The following is a 22041-nucleotide window of genomic DNA, read 5'->3' on the forward strand; positions in this document are numbered from 1 at the left end:
AGACGTTACGAGGAGCTGTCACAGTGTTTCCCATACGTTCATTTATTCGTGGCGGCCCGCCACAAATAAATTACGTCCACCACAAATCGAATTTACGTCTTTTGGTTCGACCAACGCAATATCGTTCCGTTCATTCATCTCCGCATAGCGCTCTTTCTCCGTTATTGGCGTTCACACACACAGAAGCACGCATGCATGACAGCAGAGCGCGGTGAAAGCGACACTCATACGGTCCGATCGCCATCCAGATGGATACAGCAACAAACAATAAAAAAAGATCGTTTTGGGTGAAGCTCCGTTTCCGTGTGGACGAGGCCTGAAGGGAAAAGGCAACACAAACAAACAAACAAACAAACAAACAGCAGGTCCTACTGGCAGGAGGCCGTCACAGTCAAGACGCCACAGAACTCACAGAGCAGAGAGCTGAGATCTGGGACAAACTAAAATCTGTTTGATTGGAGGTGAAACTGAAAGAAAAGGTGCCTCCAAAAAATCTGAGCCATCAACTGTCAGCCACAGCCACGACTCTGTCAAGGTCCTGTAGGTCAAAGTTCAGAGCTTCATGTTGTTGTTTAAATGCAACTAGCTGCACTTGTTTACCGCAGGGTTTCCCCAGTGATTTGCTTCGTGTCTTTACTGTTGTGTAATTGATAAAAAAATAAGTCTAAATCTAGCATGAGTTCTCAGTGGGCGGCCTTCATGAATTCATTATGAGGTTTATCTCACAGTGTTAAAGCTGCAGCAGATGAAAAGATGAATGGGCGACGGTGGGCTCGCTCTTAGCAGAAAGCTAAACTAGTTGCAATATTCAACATGTCCACTCTCTTTCCTGTTTTCATGTAACACAGGAAAAGGAATGGGCTCTATGCACAGCTCCAGCACTTCCTGAATTTAAGGCAGGTCCTTCATTTCCTGTTATTGGACACACTGGTTAATCCAGGTGTGTCTGAGTAGTCACAATGGTCAGACACACCTGGATTAATCAGTTTGTCCAATAATGTAAGACAGGAAATGAAGGACCTGCCTTAAATTCAGGAAGTGCTGGAGGTGTGCATAGAGCCCATTAGGTTACAGCCAATGAGAGTGCGCTTTCTCTCTGCAGAGGCCTGTGATTGGCTGTAATGAGACAAGTGTAAAATCAGATATTTAACACCATGTGACACTCGCCACGCTCCCTCTCTTGAGTTTCTCTTCTCTCTCTCTGTCTTTTGTCTTCTTTTTTTGAGTGTGTCTATTACATCTGTCTCCAAACCATAGATTTGTTGAACTAGAAAATGTATTGATCCCGGTCAGACCTTTTTGTCTGTCAGTTCTCGACAGCTCCTCAACGTGCGGGCGTTCCTCTTTTCATCACCGCTGGTTTCTAATGGTTTTTGCACCTGTCTATTATGTGCATATAACGTCTCTCCCTTACATTTAAAAGCCGGCTCGCTGCCATTATTTGCATGATATAAAATACTTCAAGCGGAATAATTCAAAGGTATTCAAAACGCAAACTGACCTTTAACTGTCAGCCTCGTCTTGAGCGAGAATTTGAGCTTATTCTTTGCCTTTCCATTTATTGCAGAATCTAAAATGAATGCCACAATATTCTGCAGTTGACAGGAAACCAGCAGGTTTTTCTCCAACAACACCTGGGCCTTGATTGTAATTACACTCCTTTATATTTGCCCTCAAGATGAATTCTTCACCCACTGCCTGGAGGTGTAAATATTATTCAAATCAACAGAATTAATTGCATATAGCTGGACTCCTACACATTAATCTTTTTTAGTCCCTGTAAAGTGTAATTATTGTTCTTTAAAAAAAAAAAAAGGTACAGTGGAAACTGCTGTGGTCATGGAAACAGCGATCGACCGGTCATAACGGTCAATGTGCTCCCGACAATCTTTTCTATACAAATGCTTTTTGATTAAATTGTTCATAGTGATCAATTTAGCTGCTTATAGCATTTGTTTGACTCAGGACCAGGTCAAATTTTATAACTTCCTTATTTCTATAACTTGATAAACTCATCAAACACATGGATTACAAAGACTGAGCTGTGATTCATTTTGTCTCTCTCTTATTTACCTCCAACTCCAGACTTTTATTAGAGCCACATCTACATGTCTGAGTCCCTTGTTTTCATAAGGAGAATTGGTCATAGCCTTTTGTCTCCCTTACGGTCTTCTGCTCTCTTTCTGTTTAGGTTTTCCTCACCTCCTTTAGTAAAAAATGATGGGGTAGGTTGTTTAAAGTTAGGGACGTTTGGCTCAGTGTATTGGAAGTGCTCCTCTGCTTCCCTACTGTTTCTGAACAGCTTTGTAGACTCAGCACTGATCTGAGCAGTGGCAGAAATGTCATCACTCACTCAGTCAGTCAGTCAGTCAGTCAGTTGTTCATTAAAGGGGAATTGCCGTTTTTTTTACAATCTGGACCTTATTTCTAGCATATAATACGATCATTTACTCACCCAGATAACTTTGGTGTCATTACAAGTCGTTCCGACAAAATTAGATCCAGTCGAGAGCCGCGTATATCCGTATAATGTGAGCACACGGGGCAGCGCAATGCAGCCTCTAAATAACACATTATCTGCTGAGAAACTCCTTCATTTCACCAATATTTAGTTCTGATAGGCTAGTGCTATTCCCCTCCGAGTGCGGGGTTAGCTGTTATCAACATCCGGTGTCTGTAGGTTGACCTGCTAACCTCTGACCTGGATGGTATTGTAAGAATGGAAATTCCCCTTTAAGATGACCCAGCTGTTGTGGCCCAGGCAAAAAAAATTGAATACATTTTTTTCCAGGCGATTATTTTTTATTTACCATTTATTTTTAACCAGGAACTCCCTTTGAGATCAGACATCTCTTTAAGACCTGGCCAAGGTAGCAACCATGTGAAGATAGACAAGACGCAGGCCATTCCAGAAAAACAATGGCATACTGTACCTCCCTCACTGCATTCTTTATGATAAATCATAAATAGATATAAATATTTTTAGTTTAACCACTTTTTATAAATTATTCCAAGACCATGGTGCATGGTAGGAACATTATGTTTTGCCCAATTACTGCACATGCTTAGATTCTCAACCTTATTTGTGCAATATTTTGGAGTCGCAGTGTGTAACGACTCAAGTCCACATCAAGTGATTTTGTGTAAACTATTTCTTCCCGCCTCTTCCTGCTCTGCTGGTGTTTTGGGACTTTTTCACGGGGCGTATAATCACCGTCCCTGCTCCGTCACAGCAGCAGGTACGTCGGTGTGATTGGAGTCTTGATGATTTCACTCGGACACGTCCTGACTGAGCAGCAAGCAGCGCACAGCACAGCTCAGTGTTGTTTTTCATCTATAAACCAGTGAATCAGCAATGCTGTGGGTTTAATTACTCAGTTGACATTCATGTAGTGAATATACAAATGTCAATTAGATGGTAATCAGCGTGAGAAATAAAGATAAAGGAAAGCTGTTTGGTTATAATAATCATCCACTTAAAGTGACCAATTTGACTCTAAGTGGCTCCTAGTGTTTAAAAATAACGTTTGGTACATTGATAAGCGTAAATACAAAGAAAGTGCGGATCGGCTTCATTCGGCTGATACCTGACCCGTCTAATAAACTCTATGAGTGCAACAGAGCGTCGCTAAGTGAAACTGAGTGGCCACAAGTTTGAGCTCTGACAGAACTCGTGTGTCTATGAGCAGCAGCGTTTTTATAAGACTCCACACGCCTACCCGCTCGCTCATTGTTATTCACTCTGTACGAGTGTCACTTGAATGCCTACAGAATAAATACTGCATTTTAAAACCACCAGCACCACCGATGCTGCTGCTGCTGCTGCTGCTGCTTCTGGAGCCTCGTTGTCTCCCCAGCGTTACTTAACTCTGACCCAGTTCTGTGGCGGCCGCTGCAGCAGCAGCAGTCGGTCTGGTTCACATTACGCTGCTTTAGCTCCAGAGCCTCATTCGCTTAAATGGTTGTTTCACGCCAACGGGAGATGGGTATCGTTTTGTTGCAAAAAAAAAAAAGAAAAAGAAAAAAGTGACACCCACACTGACAGAGTGACTGGTCGTATCAAAGTAACGAAGGCGTGATGAAATGTTGCAGAAGTCGACAGGCGTCCTGGAGCCCTGAGCTTGTCTGCATGGGTTTGTTTTTATTTTATTCTTTTACTTCACCCCCTAAGAGGTGAAATTCAGGCAAACGAAAACAAGCATATGGATGTTTTTGTGAATGGGAGCTTTCATGTAGGTGTGTTGATGATGCGGTTTGGAAATCACCCTCTCATGTTGCCCCTCGGGGTATTTGAATACGCGAGCGTTCGAACTCCGTGTCGTCTCTTGGGAAGTGATTGTGAGGATCCGGCAGGGCGTCCACAGCCGCTCTGTCTGTCTCTGTCTCTTTATTCAGGTTCTCTGTGAACGCATCAACCCGATTTTCTTATGTTGTGCATGTCTGCATGTGCGTACAGCAGTGTTTCCCCCTCCGCTGCCCTGGGAACATTTGCACTGCTAATAAACAAAAAAAGGAAGGAAAAACATTTACAGAATTAAAAATACAGAATCTAAAATGTTCTTTTCTTTTTTTTTTTTTTCTTCAACACATCAAGTCTCTAGTGGGTTTTGCTCGTATCTACAGTTTGTGTCTCTCTCCTCCTCCTCCTGCTTTTTGTTTCACCAATGTGTGTTTCAGCTCATCCTCACAGACACACACACAAAGTGGAGGAGAGACAGGTTGACAGCTTGTTACGTTAAGTGCAATAAAAGCGTTCAAACAAGTGTTAGAAATCCCTCTGAAACCGACGATGGACAGATGTCAACGTCAGACGCCTGAAAGTCAGGGACAAAATACCAGCTTTTTTTTTCTTTTTTTCTTAAATGCACACAATCTGTCGACAGGATGTGTTGGTCGCTGCTCCAACAGCACCAGCACATCTCCTGCTATTCAGGAGAGGAGGAGGCACTGACAGGCTCGGAGCTATCGCAGCCCAAATCTCTTAATCATTGTGAAATCAGGTGTTTCATTCATTCATTCATTCATTCCCATTGCCACAGGTGCATAAAATGAAGCTCCTGGCTGTGTAGTCTGTCTTTAGAAATACTTGTGAATGAATGGGTCGTTCACTGAACTGGTACTGAAAGAGGATGTCACCGCCTTCCCTCCGAGAGATTTGATGATCGACTGAGTGGTGTTGCTGCAAAGTGGGAGAGTTTATAAACCACAGTGACTCAGACTGGATGAAAATGGTTTGAGAGACCTTGAATCACCAACCACAACGTCAATGTTGAACGTTACCCTAACCAGTGGCTAGTACCAACTGTAAAATTCGATGGAGGAGGAGTTGTGTTTCAGGCGCATCTCAATAAATGAGAATATCATGGAAAAGTTAATTTATTTCAGTAGTTCAATTCAAATAGTGAAACTCATGTATTATGTATTATGAATATACGTTCACATTTTGCATTTTGGACGTTTCTTTGCCTCCAATATTATGTGGGAACAGTTTTGGAGGAAGTCCATTTTCTGTTCCAGCATGACTTTGCCTCAGTGCACAGAACAAACTCCATTAAGTTATGACTGGGCGAGTTGATCGGTCCACACGGAGCCCATCCAAGACTTTTGAGACGAGGCTCCAGACTCCCTTTTTTTTTCTCACCGTGGACCCCGACTTTAAATTTTAGGAGCGCAAGCAGAAAATTTAGGGGCGCACACTGTACATATCAACTTGCACAGCAAATATTCACAGTTCCTTTTCATTCATGATCCTCACACCTGTAATGACAGATACCGGGTTCTTTGAGTCGCCTCTTCCACGTTTCACCAGTGTTCAAAAACAAAAACAAAACAGCAAATTTCTTGGTTGCATAAGTAGATAAAAAAAAAAAAATCTCAAATTAGTCTGATCAGTGTCTGACCTCATAAATGCTCTTCTGGATGAATGGGCCCCAAACTCTTGTAGAAAGCCTCCTTAAAATAAACCAATCTTCTGTAGCTGCAAGGGAGACAAACTCATCTTTATGCAAATGAGAGTGACTGAGGCATCCTGGGTAATTTAGGGGCAGCGCCCGGGATCCCTCCATTGAAAAGTTCAGCCTAACTGGCTTGACAAACTAACTAACAAAAAGTTGGCTATTAACAGGCTATTTACAGACAACACTTAGCCAAAACCTCCCCGGTGATTCGACCAAATACGTGTAGATGTCTGGGTCAGACATTTCTGGCCACTGTGTGGAGTCATTGATCATTGTGGGAGGCTAAAGGAGCATACCGCTAGATTAATTAATTGTAATTTTTCAAGATAGCGTGAACGGTGGGTTTCAAAGAGGGTGTCAAAATAATTATGAGACATAGTGCTACAAAAGAAACAAAAAAATAAAACATTCAAATTGATTGTTAGTTAGTCTACGCTCCATCAAAACACAAAAAGCCACTAAGTGCAATGTAAAAATGCCAGGTTCTGCCCCTAAATTACCCAGGATGCATCAGTCATTCTCATTTGCATAGAGATGCCGTTTTGGTCTATGGTTTGAGGAAGTGATGTCATCGAAGCTGACGCATTGTAATTTGAAGCTTTTGTCCACATACAGAGAGTTTTTAACACACTAATATAATAAAAGCTATGTTTGATACCTGTGAACTTAGATTATGAGTCCTCCTTAAGTTGTTTCTCACCATTTGTTTTACCTTTCCTGCAGGATCACATTCTGCAGAAGCCCCGTGCCTACTACCGTTTCGACCCATCAGCTGAGCCCGACGTGTGGCTGGACGCCGTGCAGGTCTGGGAGGTGAAGTGCGCCGACCTGTCGCTGTCGCCCATCTACAAGGCCGCCATGGGACTGGTGAGTCCTCCAGCCCCAGAGTTAATGAGATTCAGCCGGTTCCGCTCTGTCGCCCGCAATGAGGAGTCACAATTAGTAGCTCTTAATTGAGTTATTAAAAAATGTTGTAAAAGATGCTGGATTTAATGGAACAGATACTTGTTTATTGGCGGCGTGTTGGTCCCACAGCGCACATAAAAGTGTTTGCCATAACATCAAGAGTATACGACTCTCATTGTAATCCCTGCGGAGGGAGAATGGCTTCGAGATGCACAAGTTCTGCCGGTCTGGAGGCTTTTTAAGAGGAAACACTCTAGGTTTTCAATGTTTTTACCATTTTTAGGTTATAAAAATCTGCCAGTTGTAGCTTTGCAGAGTCACTTTTCCTTTAAGCTCATTATTAAACACATGGGACGCACTTCCTAAGTCTTTCCTGTGTTATTTAAATTAGTTATGAGGCTGTTATAAACCAGAAGCCATACAGATTTCACTGATTACAGTTCAGTAATGAGCTATGACATCCAACATCTTCAGATTTCTAGTAAAATTCACTTTGGAGCAGAGTTGTTGTTGATGAATCTCACTCAAGTCCTTCATGTCATGTAATCCATCAAAACTGTTGAATGCGGTCCTTCACATCCACTTACTCCCTTTTCAACACATCCTGGTTATTCACGAGGAAAATGTGCAATACACGAGTTTTTGAAGGTGATAAGAGACGATGAGAGGCAGATAAATTCAAGTAGGACAAGAGTGCATTTTTTTTGGAACAGCAAACTGAAAAGGTTTGATGTTTTAAAGCCTTGAACTAAAGGGATTTTAATAGCTTTCAAACTCTGACAGCTGGAAAAGAAATGTAATTCAACACAGCTCTACTATTTTCAGGACAATTGTTCACACATATACTTACACACACATACCGGCGGCTGAGTTCTGCTGAGTCTGAATCTGTCGACATGTCTCTGCCCTCAGGTGGATCCAGAGAAGGGCATCTCTCTGCGGTTCCCCCGCTTCCTTCGGATCAGAGACGACAAGAAACCAGAGGACGCCACGACCGGAGCTCAGGTACGTCAGGCTCACCGCAGCCGGGAGGAGACGACAGCAGCAGGGGTGTGAAATCAGCAGCGGCACGGTGGAGAACAGAGAGCTGTCAGATATAGTTGGTAGTTTTCTTTTTTTAGGGTATTATTATGATAGGAGAGTGAAGAGACAGGAGAGTCGGAGAGAAAGAGAGAGACTGGATTCAAACCTGTGGCTGCTGCAGTTAGGACAGAATCTACATGGTGTGTGTGTGTGTGTGTGTGTGTGTGTGTGTGCGCTCCACCAAGGAAGACGGTCGAGCATCAAATACACTTTTTAATTACCAAACATCATATCTAGAGTGTGTGTAGGTTAGAGTTCGACTGATATAAAGAGCAGACAGCTGATTAATCAGACGGTACTCCACGAGAAAAAGCACATTTACAAGTAGGGATGCACCGATCCAGCTCTTTCAGTCCCAATGCTGAAAAAACGATACCTGGGTTTAGCGTTATCACCAGATACTGAACCGATACCACTGTTGAATTGATAAACTGTCAATAGTCAAGTCAATATCTGGGCCGATATCCGATCTTAATATGGGATCGGTGCTTCCTTCATTACAAGTCAGTGGTCTGGACAGTTCGATCAGCACGTGAGTGACTCAACACTTATTTACCGTACTAACTTTATTTGTCTCCTGCTGAGACAGTGCAGGAGGATCCACGATACAGGAGACTGTTTAGAGTAGGGGCAGAGTTGTTTTAACATGAATTTCCTCTGGTACGCAGTGGTGTTAGTCTTTAAAGGGGATATACATATAAGAATCTGTAATGTGCAGGCTCCCTAGGATGAAATCCATGTGGTTTTATGAGCTGTTCCCTCAGTTGTCTTCCAATGATGTAACTAGGTTTCGAATTTGCATAATACCACCCCTACCTGTGAGTACAGGTAGAATGGGCGGGGCAAGCAGTGGTTAATTTGCATTTAAAGGGACAGGCACTGAAACCAGCCGTTCTGAACAGAGCTGTGTTGAGAGGATGAAAAGAGCTGTGATGTTTGATCCTTGGGGGATTTAGACCAAAGCATGTCACAGAGTTGTCTTTAAGACACCTGGGAACTATTTTAGTTTGTAGAAAAGGGGCATAATATGTCTCCTTTAAACACGTGTGTGTGTGAGTGGGGATCTGGAGCTATAAAGTTTGGTCTGACATGACATGTGGTGACCTTCATGTCTCAGCACACTGCTGCTGGAACATGAAGGTCACCACATGTCCGTCCGTCAGCCCCATCTGTGATAAAGTCCAGTCGTATGTTTGTTGGGCCGTGTCACTGCAGGAGTCGTGCAGTTGTGTAGAGGAGATGATGATGATCATCATCATGTGTCTTCGTCATCATCACGGTCACTTCACAGTCGCTGTCCTGTAAAATTTCACAGGTGAACAGCTCTGCAAGGACAACCGGTGTGTTTTTGATTTTAGTGGGCAGCACCTCTGAGCGCAGTGATGGAGTCTGGGAAATAAAATGTGATGCAGGAAACAGGGAAGTGTGTTGAACGGTTGGAGAAACACACTGATATATAACTACTAAACATCAGATATCATTTAATGTGTTAACACAACAGCAACGTTTGCTGACTACATACATTAGTTTTTAACCTTTTTCTTTAGATTATATTTATTCTAAAATTATGGGTTTTGTCTGACCCAGCAGCTCTTCATCATTGTGTAACCCACCTGTATCACAAGTCAACATACACATCGCTGTACCACTGCTGCACTGTGTACGACATGAATGAGCTGCCTCATACAAACAAGCTGCACTAACTGAACCACCGCTTTGTTCGGACTGAAACCACTCTGCTCTCTGTGTTTCTCTCTGTACATACTAACAGGACTAACACAACAACAACAACAGCAATGAAAAATAATCATACGGCTGAGAACAATTATTTTCATTTTCTGTTGATCTGCTGAACAGTTTCCTGATTAATCGACTCAGCATTTGGTCTGTGAGGCACCACGGAGAGAAAAAAAAATCCAGAAAATCATTAACAAATTAGTTTTTTTCTTTCAATTAATAATCTGACTGATTACTCCAAATCTTTTGGTTTTATAAAGAAAACCAAAATGGACGAAAGTGAGTTGGTTCCTGCAACTCTATCAATAAATATTATTGTTATTTTTCTTACCTTCCTTTGGGCGCTGGAAAGTTGCGATGGGAATTGATCCTGTTTCATAGATTAGATGATGATGAATCAAAAAGGCGAAAAAAAAAAAAAAAGTAGATTCATTAGTAAAAAAAAATCACAAAAACAACTTGTTCAATACGCAAGGTTACTTCCTGTAGAGCTGCTCCACTTATTTTCCTGTGATGACCCGGGGCCACGTATTTATTATTATGTTTATTTAATCAGGCAGACTCATTAAGATGCCTTTTTTTTTCTTCTTCCTTTTCAATTTTTTTTCAAGAGAACAAGCAACAGTCCACCTACACAACACTAGAAACACAGGAATTAAGACAAACAGCCGGAGGAATCATAAAATACGTCAAATAATAAAGCTCTAAAATCTCAGTGGGGAAAACGTACGAGTGTAATCTGAGGGCAGTTTTGCAGCTCGTTTCATTTAAATGTTGAACAGCAGCTGAAAGTAGATCTGCCAGCGTTAGTGCCAACATGAGGGATAATCAGAGTTAAACACTTCCCAGGTTGTTGCACTGTTTCTTCCTGACAGTCGGGAGGTGGATTTTTCAATTCAGCAAATCAAATAACCGAGCAAGAATCCTGAATGATAAGTGGGTCAAGTATTTGTGTGAATGAGCGATGGTCAGAGTCGCAGGTGGAGGTGGAGAGAGAGAAAACCTGTTCTCCGTCTGCTCTGAGTGAGCCGTGGAGCCGGACGACCAGGAGTTTGATTTATCTGCCACTTATTGTCTCAACTAACACAGTCGTTGTTTGTTCTGTTTAATGACTTGACTGAAATTTATTCAAATTAAAAAATCGTTCCCGTTCCCACTTTAGTCACTGTCACCGAACGAATTAACAGTGGTGACCGAGCCAGTGGCTCCACTGATGAAAATATAGTTGTTATTTACATAACTGCAGTTTCACAGACCGGGACTCTGTTGCTGCTAAAACAAACTGAACGTTTCAAACTGCTGCAGCTCAGCTTTGAAAACATTTAACATTTGACTTTTACTTTGACGATTCACAGGAAATGACATTTGAATGTCAGTTTCAATTACTGTTTCCAAAACAAGAGACTGGTCTTATTTGACTTTTACTACCTGTATATTGCAGGTAGTAATGGAGAACAGGCTGTGACTCACCTCTAATACTAATAATGCTGCTAGTACTACTACTGCTACTACAACTAATACTACTACTTCTACTAATACTACTAATAATAATGATGATACATCCTCAGACACTTAAAGGGATAGTTCCACATTTTGGCAAATTGGCCCATTTCCATAATCCCTATAGTCATAGCAGTAGGTTCGTTACCTTTATTTGTCGGTGCAAGCTATTTTTAGAACGGCGGAGCAGAGCCGTGAGCTGCTCAGAGCTACGCTACGGAGGCTCATGGGATTTCTTGGTTTCCCTCATCAAACTCATCAAATACACAATCCAACAACTCCAAAACGCTCTGGTGGACAAGTTGTGAGCTGCACATTCACCACGCTATGAGATAATAACACAACGTTACCAGACAGAGTTGTTTTAGAGGGAAATTCATGCAAAACCGCTGATGCGTGTTGCCTTCAGGGACAGTTTTTCATCATCAGTCTCTGTATTTCCCTCTAGAACAACTCTGTCTGGTAACGTTGTGTTATTATCTCATAGCGTGGTGAATGTGCAGCTCACAACTTGTCCACCAGAGCGTTGTGGAGTTGTTGGATTGTGTATTTGATGAGTTTGAGGAGGGAAACCATTAGCCTCCGTAGCGTAGCTCTGAGCAGCTCGCGGCTCTGCTCCGCCGTTCTAAAAAAGCTTGCACCGACAATTAAAGGTAACAAACCTACTGCTATGACTATAGGGATTATTATGGCAATGGGCCAATTTGCCAAAATGTTGAACTATCCCTTTAAAATCACATTAACAACATTTATGAGAAGAGAAAAGCACCAGCAGAGATTAGAAGCAGCTCCAATCAGGTGGTTATTGATCAGTGACGTGAATGAGTTCAGGTCGATCCAGTCTCAGGTGAGTTTGGATTGGAGCAGAAAACTCTGTCACCCCGGGTTTGATGCTTCATCCTCGGGTGTAGAGAGGAAGTTTGGATGTGGAGGACAGGGTAGGTGAAGAGGAGGAGGAACTTTAAACTGCAACAGGAAACCAGTGGAGGATCTGGAAGACGAGGCGGTGGGGGGGAAGGAAGTGGAGGAAAGTTGTGAATGTAGCGAAGTTTGAGGACGTAGGATGATGAACTATAGATGATGCTGTTGCAGGAGCTGATTCTGCAGGTGATGGATGCACGTATCAGAGCTTTGGCAGCACACAGAGAGAGAAAGAGAGTGATGGAGAAGACGAGTCATGTTTCTGAGATGAGAAACGGGCGCCTCTAACTTCTCAGCAAAGTGAGCGACTCCCGCTGATCGAACCCGCTGACAGAGAAAGGGCGATTATTGCCTGACGTCTTGATTATTAAGGCATCAAGTTTCTTTTACCTCACGCTATACAATCTCCACTTTGCAACTTTAAAAAAAACAACAAAAAGCTGATCAGAAGCAGACGCCCTGGGCCACGTCTCAGAAGTCTGGCCTTTTCTACGCCTGTTGTTCCAGTCTGTCGCAACAAAAGCGGCGCTGCACAACGTCTGTCATGTTTGCCTGATAGATAACATTTAGTGAATCCAACAAAAATGCTTTGACATCCTCGGTCATTAATGCTGAGAAATCGTTTTCCCGCTCATTGTGGAGGAGTCCGTGGTGGTAATCAGTATTACAGCAGCAGCAGGCTCTCTCCTTCTTCTCCTTCTACTCCTCCACTCTCTAAATATCTGAGGACGCTTTAGTGTCTGGCTGCGAATCAGAACTAAAAAATCAATCCATCAGCGAGCCGCCGCCTCCTCCTCCTCCTCCACCACCTCCAGCCAGACAAATGCTGGCAGCGCACGGGCTCTGCTTTGTAAACATGTCCCACTCTCCAGAGCTGCGTCGCACAACAGGCTGCCATTTTGAAGAGTTGTTTTCATTCTCCACTTTAAAAAGAAAAAGAAAAAATGCAATTAACACGCACTCATCAGCATCAAAAAGTTGTCGGATGTGGATGTGCTAACTGATCGACATCCAACTCAAATCATCCATCCGTCTCTCTCGCATGGATTTTTTTTTTTTTAAACTTAAATGAAACTTCAGAAAAGTCTATTTTTGTTTTTTTGCCTGAGTCCAAAGTGTCGTCGCCTTCATTAGATGCGAATCGCACCGTAATGTGGATTTTCAGTGACGCAAATCAGCAGCCCCTCTCTGCTACCTGTAGAGCTGCTATCTGTGCTCGTTAAGAGTTTGGAGTCAAGTTATCAGCTGCATTTAAATCAAACTTCTGTCAGGTAGGTCATTTAACGCTGTAGGGATCCACACACACACACACTTGTTAAAGCAACACAGAGTTTCACGTTGTGTGATTTAGCAGAGAGAGGGAGAGAGAGAGAGAATTTAAATGAAACCGAAGCTCATTCACTTCAGAGGGAATTATGAAAACACTGAGCCTGAACATTTTTGGACTGAGGCAGCTGAGAATCAAAGCTTCACCTGGATGCTGTGTAGGAAAACGTAATGTGATGTTTCATTGTTTTTCCTCATCGCCGCGCCGCCCCGCTGCACAGCTACTCGCGCTGCTGCCGACTCTGCTCTCGCCTGCTGTTCACACATTATTCATTGTCCCGCCTTCCACCTCCTCGCCCAGACCCCCCCACCCTCCTCCACCCCCTCCCCACCAAACCAAACCCGGGGTGAGCTGGAGCAAACGCAACCTCCGTCTCCCAGTCGGCAGCTGGGAGTCGCCGACTTCAAAGGCTGGGATATGAATAATCAAACTGTTATTTTTAGCTTTTCCTCCTCATGTTACTGACCTGACTTCATGATCTCTCTCTCCCTTCCTCCCCTCCATCCATCCATCCATCCATCCATCCATCCTGCCTTCTCTCTTTCATGCTTACTCTTTCATAAAAAAAACCCTCTCCCCTCCCTCTTTCTCCCTCTGCTCAATCTCTGTCCATCTCATGTGCTCTCTGCAGATTGCAGACTTGTACAAGAAGCAGCAGCAGATCCAGAACCAGGGGGAGAAGGCCGACCCAGAGGACTACTACTGATCATCTGAAGGCATCGGCGGGAGGGAATAATAAATAATGGCAATTTCAATGTAATTGTAAATAGCTTCTTTTGGTTTTGTAATGTTGAATGAAAATAAAGGCTGTTGCCGGTTTTAAGCATCCTTTCATTTGTTGTATTGATTCATCGGAGCTGCTCCTTTACCGACTACGATTTTCATTCAGAGGGAGAAAATTGTGTAAATCTCTTGCTGCATACAGTGCACATAAATTCCAGGGGAAAAAAATATAAAAAACACCAACCCAGATCGACTCTGCAGTTACAGCAAACCTGCTGCTAATAGATCCCTATCAAAAATTCACTGTGCAAAACCACCCAGCAAAACATGAAATGTATGCACAGCATACCAATAACTCCCAGCTTGGCCTGGTTTCTGCCCGGGCCACTCAAAAGGTGGCAGCAAAGTGCATTCATCGAGTGCGGTAATAAGAGGACAGGCCAAGGAGATTGCCGGCTGCCTGAAACATAAGTAGGAGAAGACGCAGGAACTGACAGTTGCTCAAACAGCGGGACAAAAGAGAAGCACTCACAGCTTGCATTAGATGATGGAAATCCACTAACTGTCCTGCCTGAATCAATCAGAGGCTGCTGGAGAGGGGAAGGGGGGGGGGGGGTAGTTTTAGAGCCAAGGACGGTGGTTATTACACGGTCGAGCAAAGAGGATTGTGGGTTTTCCTCTACAATGATGCGATACCATGTGCTTGCGGCGTAGATGGAACCGCTTTGTGTTTGCAGCACGAGGCCCAAGTGCATTAAATGCCGAACATGAATGTGCAGAAAGTCGTCTGACATTGACAGACGCTGACTCACTCTGAGTTTTTCTGCACACGAGTAGACACACGAACACGGATCAGCTGTAACGCTGGAACAGGTGACTGGTTCTAACTGTGTAGGAAAAGAAGATAAGAACTGTTGGGAGTGGAAACTGCTCTGTATCTGTATGTGTATGGATTCATGTATAGATATCCACATTTACATACAGTATATATGTAAATGTATACGTACATATGGATGGATGGATGCATAAGTAGAGATAGAAAGATATACATCAATGACGCTGGTCAGTCAAGACCCGGTTTCTAAACAAATACTTGTCAGTTCGAATTAACGTCACTGACTTTATAAAAGAAACTAAAGCTGCGTCCCAATACTCGTACTTCCCCTCAAAATCAGCCCTAGCCCTTGGTTTTGCGCTTTCCGCAGAGGGGTAGAGTGTCCCAAACTTCAAGACAAAGTAAGGGAAGTGCTGTTAAGTGCCCTTAAAATCCCCACTTAATTTGAAGGGCCGTGTGATGCACACTCCGAATTGAGGGGAAGGAAATCGAGAGCTGCGCACAACGAGCTACTGGAGTCCTGGAAAACACTGAGCCATACGCAGCGAGCCGAATTGGTAAATATTGCACACATTATATAGGCTTGTGCTCATAATGCGACGAAGGAGAATAAAAACCAACGAAATCAGTAACGCCACCACTGGAGCTGCCATTTTTGAAATGAGGGCAAATAGCGTACGTCGACCATACGCGTAACCTAGGTGAAGATGTCCGTTACACTAATTTGCATGAAGTGGTGTCCCAATTTGTAGGTAAAATTCCCTATCCCTCAACACTATCCCTTCGTCATTGAGGAGAATCTATCTAGCAAGTGCACTTGAAACCAAGGGGTTAATGGAGGAGAATTGGGATTGGGCCTAAGAACAGGGGCCTGTTGTTCGAAACCTAGATAAGGGATTAAGCCGGGATATGTTGGTTATCCTGGCTGAATTTAGCCTCAAGTCGGTTGTTGGAAAGCTGGATAGCTTTATCCTGGTCAAGTTACTATGGTGATTTATTCTCTGCAGCTAGCCTGCTCCAGACGAGGCTAACAGCCAGGCTTAATTGATTCTGTTGTCTTTATCTGTGAAGTCAGCCGTCACTCTGATCAGAAATCAACGTGTTTCATACATGTTCTTATGTAGCCTACTGTACATATTGGCCTGATTTATAAACAAATAAAATGCATTAAAGGGACAACGAGGAGTTTCTACTCGGTTATAAAAAAGTCTCACGTTAATGTGGATGAATCTCCGCTACCCACACTTGTTAATGGGCCCATTTTCGATAAATATATCGTTCTGTCTCTATCGTTATTTTGTTATTATTAGTGGTGGCGGAGATGCTGGTCGAGCCGACCAGCGTTTTTTACTTTCGGTTTCGCAACGAGTCATGAGAATAACGCAGCTGAATCGCCGTTTATGGTCGGAACTCCGACGGTATGTGAACCTCTTTGAACCTCTGACTTTAATTCTTGATGAATGAAAACATGAGTCCGTCTTGCGCCGGTCAAAAGAATTTTACGGTGCGCGCGGAGGCTCATAAATGTAGTGTGAAAACGCTTCGCTTTTCCAAAACTCCTCGTTGTCCCTTTAACAATAATCAAAAAACATGAAACATTTACAATATTTATTAGGCTTTTTTTTTTTCATAATTAGGCCTTCAAAATTATTTTCATAAAATATGTTATCATTATATTGCCCTAAATATTGGTTGAGGTAAGAAAATAAGAATAAAATTGAGTGAGTGTGAGCAACCACCTTCCAAATAATTTATAGACCTCATCATTGTTATCGGCAATTTATTGAAGCACCAAACAGCATAATGTTCTAATAGCTATTTAATTAATTTTCACCTATTGCACATTTGGCCATGTGTTGTATAAAATTTACTTCAGATTTGTGCAATGAATCAACTTCCATTGCTCATCATTAAGGCAAAGTGCACAACTGTTAGGATGGACTTAGGAGACTTTGTCCAACCTGGCTTTCCCACTTATCCTGGATATCTTTATTCTACTTTCGAACAACAGGCCCCAGGTCTTTAAAGGAGTTTCCTCTCGGTTAAAAACAAAAACTGGCGTCATCTCAGTGTTTGAAACTCATCTTCCAGGATCTCTGGTCCTGAGTTGATTTCCATGATATTCAATCCGCAGAGGAGGAATCCCTGGACGATCACCTGACCTTTTCCCTACATCCCCCATGAAGGTCACGTTTATGGCTCCAAAGGGAAAACTCACCGACTGTCGGAGGCATTGTGAACACGCTGCACCTGTAAAGCATCAGCGTTATCTCTCAGCTTAGTCGGGCTGTGCAGACTCTGATCTCCACGTGTTTGGATCTTTTGGGTGGTGGGTGACTGTGCACCAGGTGATGATCAGCGCTGCGTTGCTCCATTAAACCAGCAGCAGCAGGTTGTTGCTGTGTGCTGCACCGAAACACAATGAGATGCAGGAAAATAAATGGTGAGCAGCGGTAGCACTGGCATTCCTGCGGCAGCACGGAGGCATATATATCAATTGTGCAGTTTTACAGCCCTGGCTCCACTGCAGGATATTTACATGTAAAATGTTGCCAGTTCTGTGGTGACTCGCACAGTATGTGGCACAGTATTGTGGCTGTTTTTCACATGCCGAGAGGTTTGTTGTTTCCTATCCTCCAGAGCTTGAGAGATCTATTTGTTATGCCATCTCTGTATGCAAGTATGCATGCTGCAGGGTTGATGGTTTGCCTATTATTTGTGTGTGTGGGCTGTGTCCTGTGTCTGCTGAAGGGGAGGTTGAGAAGGACACCATTGTGGTAGAATAATCATGGAAATTCCAAATCCAAATTTGCCCGCCCTTTTTCTCCACCACAGTTTTTTTTCCTGTACAGTACTCTTATTTTCTCTCATCAGCTTTTATCCACTTCCTTTGCCTCGTGAGGATTTAAAATGTTTTTTTTTTTTTTGTTATGCTATGGCTTCCACTTCTTTGGTTACATCTGACACCCGTCTTGAATATCATCATCACGTCTCGTCTAATAGAAACAAGGGACTTCCTGGTGTGGCGAAATCTGAATTTCAAATGGCATTTGTCAGCTGCGCTGTTGTTTTAGAAGTTGGCTTGAAACAGCAAGTGTGAGGGATGGAAAAGACCCTAATGGAAATCAAACAAGCAACAGAGCATGAAATATTGAAAATGCAAATATGTAATGAATCCTATTCCATTTTTTTTTTTTTTTGCGTGCCGTATGATCCGGGCTTTTGTTGCGAGTTACTCTGAAGGTTGACTGCGGCAAATGTCTCTGCTTAATTTGTATACGTGTGATTGTGTAAGTGGAGGGGAAGCGTGGAAGTCTCTGTGAACCTTTGCGTTGTGTGTAAATGCCTGCACACTGAGACGTCTATTTGTTTCCTCTTCTGTACATGTGTAAATAGGGTTGTTGTTGTTATTTTTTATCGTCTGCATGCGAAAATGTGTGAGTCTGGTTAACTGTGTGTGTGTGTCTATGTGTTTGTGTGTGTATATGTGTCACTGATGTTTACCAAAGGCAGCAGCTGTCGCACATCACGCGCCTGCGGGGCATTGCAGCACAGCGGCCTCCGTCTCCACCAAGGTCCTCGCCCGTGTTCAAACAGCTGTGCTGTTAGTTCACATCAAGTCACCCGTTCAGACCGGGGTCCCGCGGGGTGGGGGGGTGGGGAGCTGCAGTTACAAACCTACCTGCTCACAACCTCTGAACTGAGCCTCGCTACATGTTAAGAAGTGGCCGGGGGGGGGGGGGGGGGGGGGGGGCTCTGGAGTGTGGGGCGACGATTTAAAAAAGAGCTGATCTGTGTTGTTGTGACAGATGTGAGAGAAGATGAAGTCGGCTTCGTCGGTGCTAAAACTGTCCCCACTGTGTTTCTCTTTAAAGTCTTCGGCGGTGTCCCCTGAAGCGGGGTTATGGATTACCTTCAACTGCAAAGAGAAAAGGAGTCATCTATAAAATATAAAAAAGTAGGAAAAGAAAAAAAGAAAAAAAAATTGCCAGGTTTCACCTTTCTCTGTCCTTTTGTGTCCCTCTCCCCACCCCACCCCGCCCGGTTCTCCCACATAAGCTATCTGTCTTGTTCACAATACCCCTTTCTCCACCCCAAGAACAATGCGTTTGTTCTCCTCCACCTCCTCCTCCTCCCCATCCCTCCATCCCTTTTCTATCCTTCCATCCATTTGTTTGGTGCTCTCTGTGACATCTCTGCCATGCCAGGCCATGAGGGAGAGAGGGAGGGACAGGCCCTGCCATTGTCCCCGGCCGAACCCACGGAATATCAATAGTGTTTTTCTTGAGCAGGAGCGCCGAGCGTTGGCCAGTAACCTTTTGGATTTGATGATGTCAGGCCCCCTCTTTTTCGGGCCCTTTATATGATTTCCCCCCTCCTCGTCCTTCAGCCGCCACTTTAACAGGGTGTTAGGTCCTCAGCAACAAGAGACAGTACAGGATTGTGTGCACTGTGTGACTCATCGGAGCACTTCATCAGCTCAGTTAAACTAGTACAAGTTGCATTCGACTGGGCCAACAAATCCTCCAAATCGCACGACAAAACACTTGTAATTGCCTTCCAGAGCGGCAAACAGAAGTGTTTTCTGATCTGCCACTTCACTGGGCTTTCAGAAACCGTATCAAATCACTAAAGCAAAGACATCAGACACGACTGCGGCGAGGGTGTGATAAAGTTAGCCTGAAAAAAAAAACGACTTAGAAATGACGGTTTGGGTTAAAAAAAAAAGGAAAAAAAGGACGACCTGGTCAAGGAACATGACGGTCTTGGATTTGAAAGACACCGACAGTGTGAAGTCAGGTCAAAGTTGAGCGTTGTTTTGACGACCCCTTCTCTTGTGGCCTTTCTTTGCGTCCAGTTCAGTTTTCGAAAAGAGCGATTACTGTTGGATATTCCCATTTTCGTCAAGAGCCATGTTTTCCTCGACAAGCTGCTCAATCGGTTGACCGACAGCTCATTACTTCTCAGATAACTGTTGATGGGTTCTGCTGTTACAGCTGACTGAATATTAGTCTTTTCTGATTAAAATTTTAACTTCTGTTTTTCTCATATTAGCAAACTACTTCACAGTCCTTCCATGTATCTCTTCATGAGTAGCCCTGGTTTGGGAATAACCGCTCTAAATGCTAAGAAGATAATAAGAGATACTCTACTAACAGGGCATGTTGTTGTTTTTTTTGTTTTTTTATTCCTCCTCGAGATGTGTTGTTTTCTCGAGTCTGTCGTCCTATTAGGAAACCTAGATGGCACAACACACTGCTGTATTTATATTTAATCCTGCCCTCTAGCATTTAACTTTGGACAGTTTTCTGGCCAATTTCTTGCCATGCCTCATTTGCCTTGTTTGGTTATGGAAATTTTTTCGCTTGATTATCCAACCCCTGCAGCAAAACCATGAGCCGATCTAGTCATTTACGAGACGACTTTATGATTGGTTTGCGATGGCGTAGGTCGTTGTTCTTCACTTGTAAAGTGCTTCACTTGGGCCCACACTGAGAGGCTTGAGCTTAAGGGAGGGGGCGAGGGACAAGATTGCAGTACACTCCATTGGGTCATTGTTGACGGTCATTAGTCTTATGACCTTTATGTGAACCAGCCTCTGTGGTGTGGTGTCTATGTGTGTCTCCTCTTGTTTCTCTTCGTCTCTTTGCCTTCTTGACCGACAAGGATCCCTCCAGCAAGTGCTCAGTCTCAAAAAGGCGCCCGGCCATTCACAGAAGCCCCTCCACATTTTCAAGAAAGCCATTCCCCCTTCTGCACATCTGCCAGCCTGCCTTGTGATCAGGGCTGCACTCAGCTGTGACAAACATACTCAACATTGCAGAAAAATTAGACATGGATGGAGCTGACAAGAGCCCCTAACATCTACAGCTCGGGATGCTTTCCCAGACTGTGATTATCCCACGGTCTTTTGACGATATGCCTTGATATGTTTTTTTTTCATCCCATTGGAAATAATTCTCGTCAAAGAAAATTACAATATCACAAGAAAATATGCTGTGTAAATTTTTACGGGTGTCTAATGACATGCCCCCACTAAATGCAACTGAGGCCGCTGTCTCAACGTGTGAAAACAAGCTTGATGAGTTATCCGGGCAGACGTTTGAGATGGTTTCATTCACACAGCGGCTGCGGCCCGAGGTACTTTGCGTATTCAGTCAACTTTAATAACACCAATTGATATGAAGCCTTGTCCACCTCAATATCGCTAAAGTACAGCTGAGGACTCATGTATAATTTCGCAGAAATCTCTAAAAGGCTCTACACATGGAGTTTTCTCTGTCTCTGGTACCTTCCTCCCCTCTCCTCTCTCCTCTACCTCTCCTCTCTGTATAATTTAGCAGCAGATAAGCTCTCCCTCTCCTACATTAGTGTGCTCTATCACTGCCAGCTGAAGGAATGGAGGCCTTCGCTTTATATGTGATACAGTTTCTGCCTGCCAAGCTCAGCCACTGCTGCCGCCACTGTCACTCGGCGCTGACGAGTTTGGGCGCTTGCCACGTTCTGCACCTGCCAGGCTCATAAAGAATCCCCCTGTTTCTCTCGGGGGCCTGAAGGCAGGATCTGCCATAATTGTTGAGGATGTCGCGATTTAGACGTTCAAGCCAAAGCTTAGACAGTTGATGGCGCCAACAAGTTGGCAGATGGTCCATTTTGTTCAGCTGATCCGTCAGTGGGGTATTTTGAGGTGTTAAGGAAGAATGAGCGGTTGTGATTTGTCGCAAGTGGCAAGAATTTACGCCACGGTCTCAAATGTAAGCAAAAGTCGATCTATCGCTAAATGCTTCTTGGCCACGAGCCCCCGTTGAGACGGAGATCCTTGATTTGTAGCGCTGGAAACCTGGATGAGGAGGCTCAATGAAATAACACAGTGAAGTGGGCATGCTTTGTCGAGCGCTTCCTCCTCTTCTTGCCCTCCCTTCCCGACTATACATATATGATGAGGGCGAGAAGAGGAGGAGTCAATTCTCGATTGATACAGCTCGCACTTCATGTGGAGTGTAAGTGAATCCAGCCTGTGTGGAGCTGGAGGAGTACCGCAGACCATTAAT

The 22041-nt window shown here is 43.8% G+C and overlaps 1 protein-coding gene across 1 annotated transcript in view; it reads left to right on the plus strand.

The window, feature by feature from the left end:
- The window catches only part of lig1 (ligase I, DNA, ATP-dependent), a 79879-nt gene extending 65622 nt beyond the window's left edge, over positions 1 to 14257 (plus strand). The window contains exons 25-27 of the mRNA XM_083991110.1: positions 6681 to 6824; positions 7776 to 7868; positions 14063 to 14257. Of these exons, the coding sequence (XP_083847236.1) occupies positions 6681 to 6824; positions 7776 to 7868; positions 14063 to 14137 (312 nt within the window). The 3' untranslated portion in view covers positions 14138 to 14257. The remainder of the gene's footprint in view (positions 1 to 6680; positions 6825 to 7775; positions 7869 to 14062) is intronic.
- Positions 14258 to 22041: the final 7784 nt, after the last annotated feature.

Source organism: Trachurus trachurus (assembly GCF_905171665.1).
Source record: "Trachurus trachurus genome assembly, chromosome: 17".
NCBI lineage: Eukaryota > Metazoa > Chordata > Actinopteri > Carangiformes > Carangidae > Trachurus > Trachurus trachurus.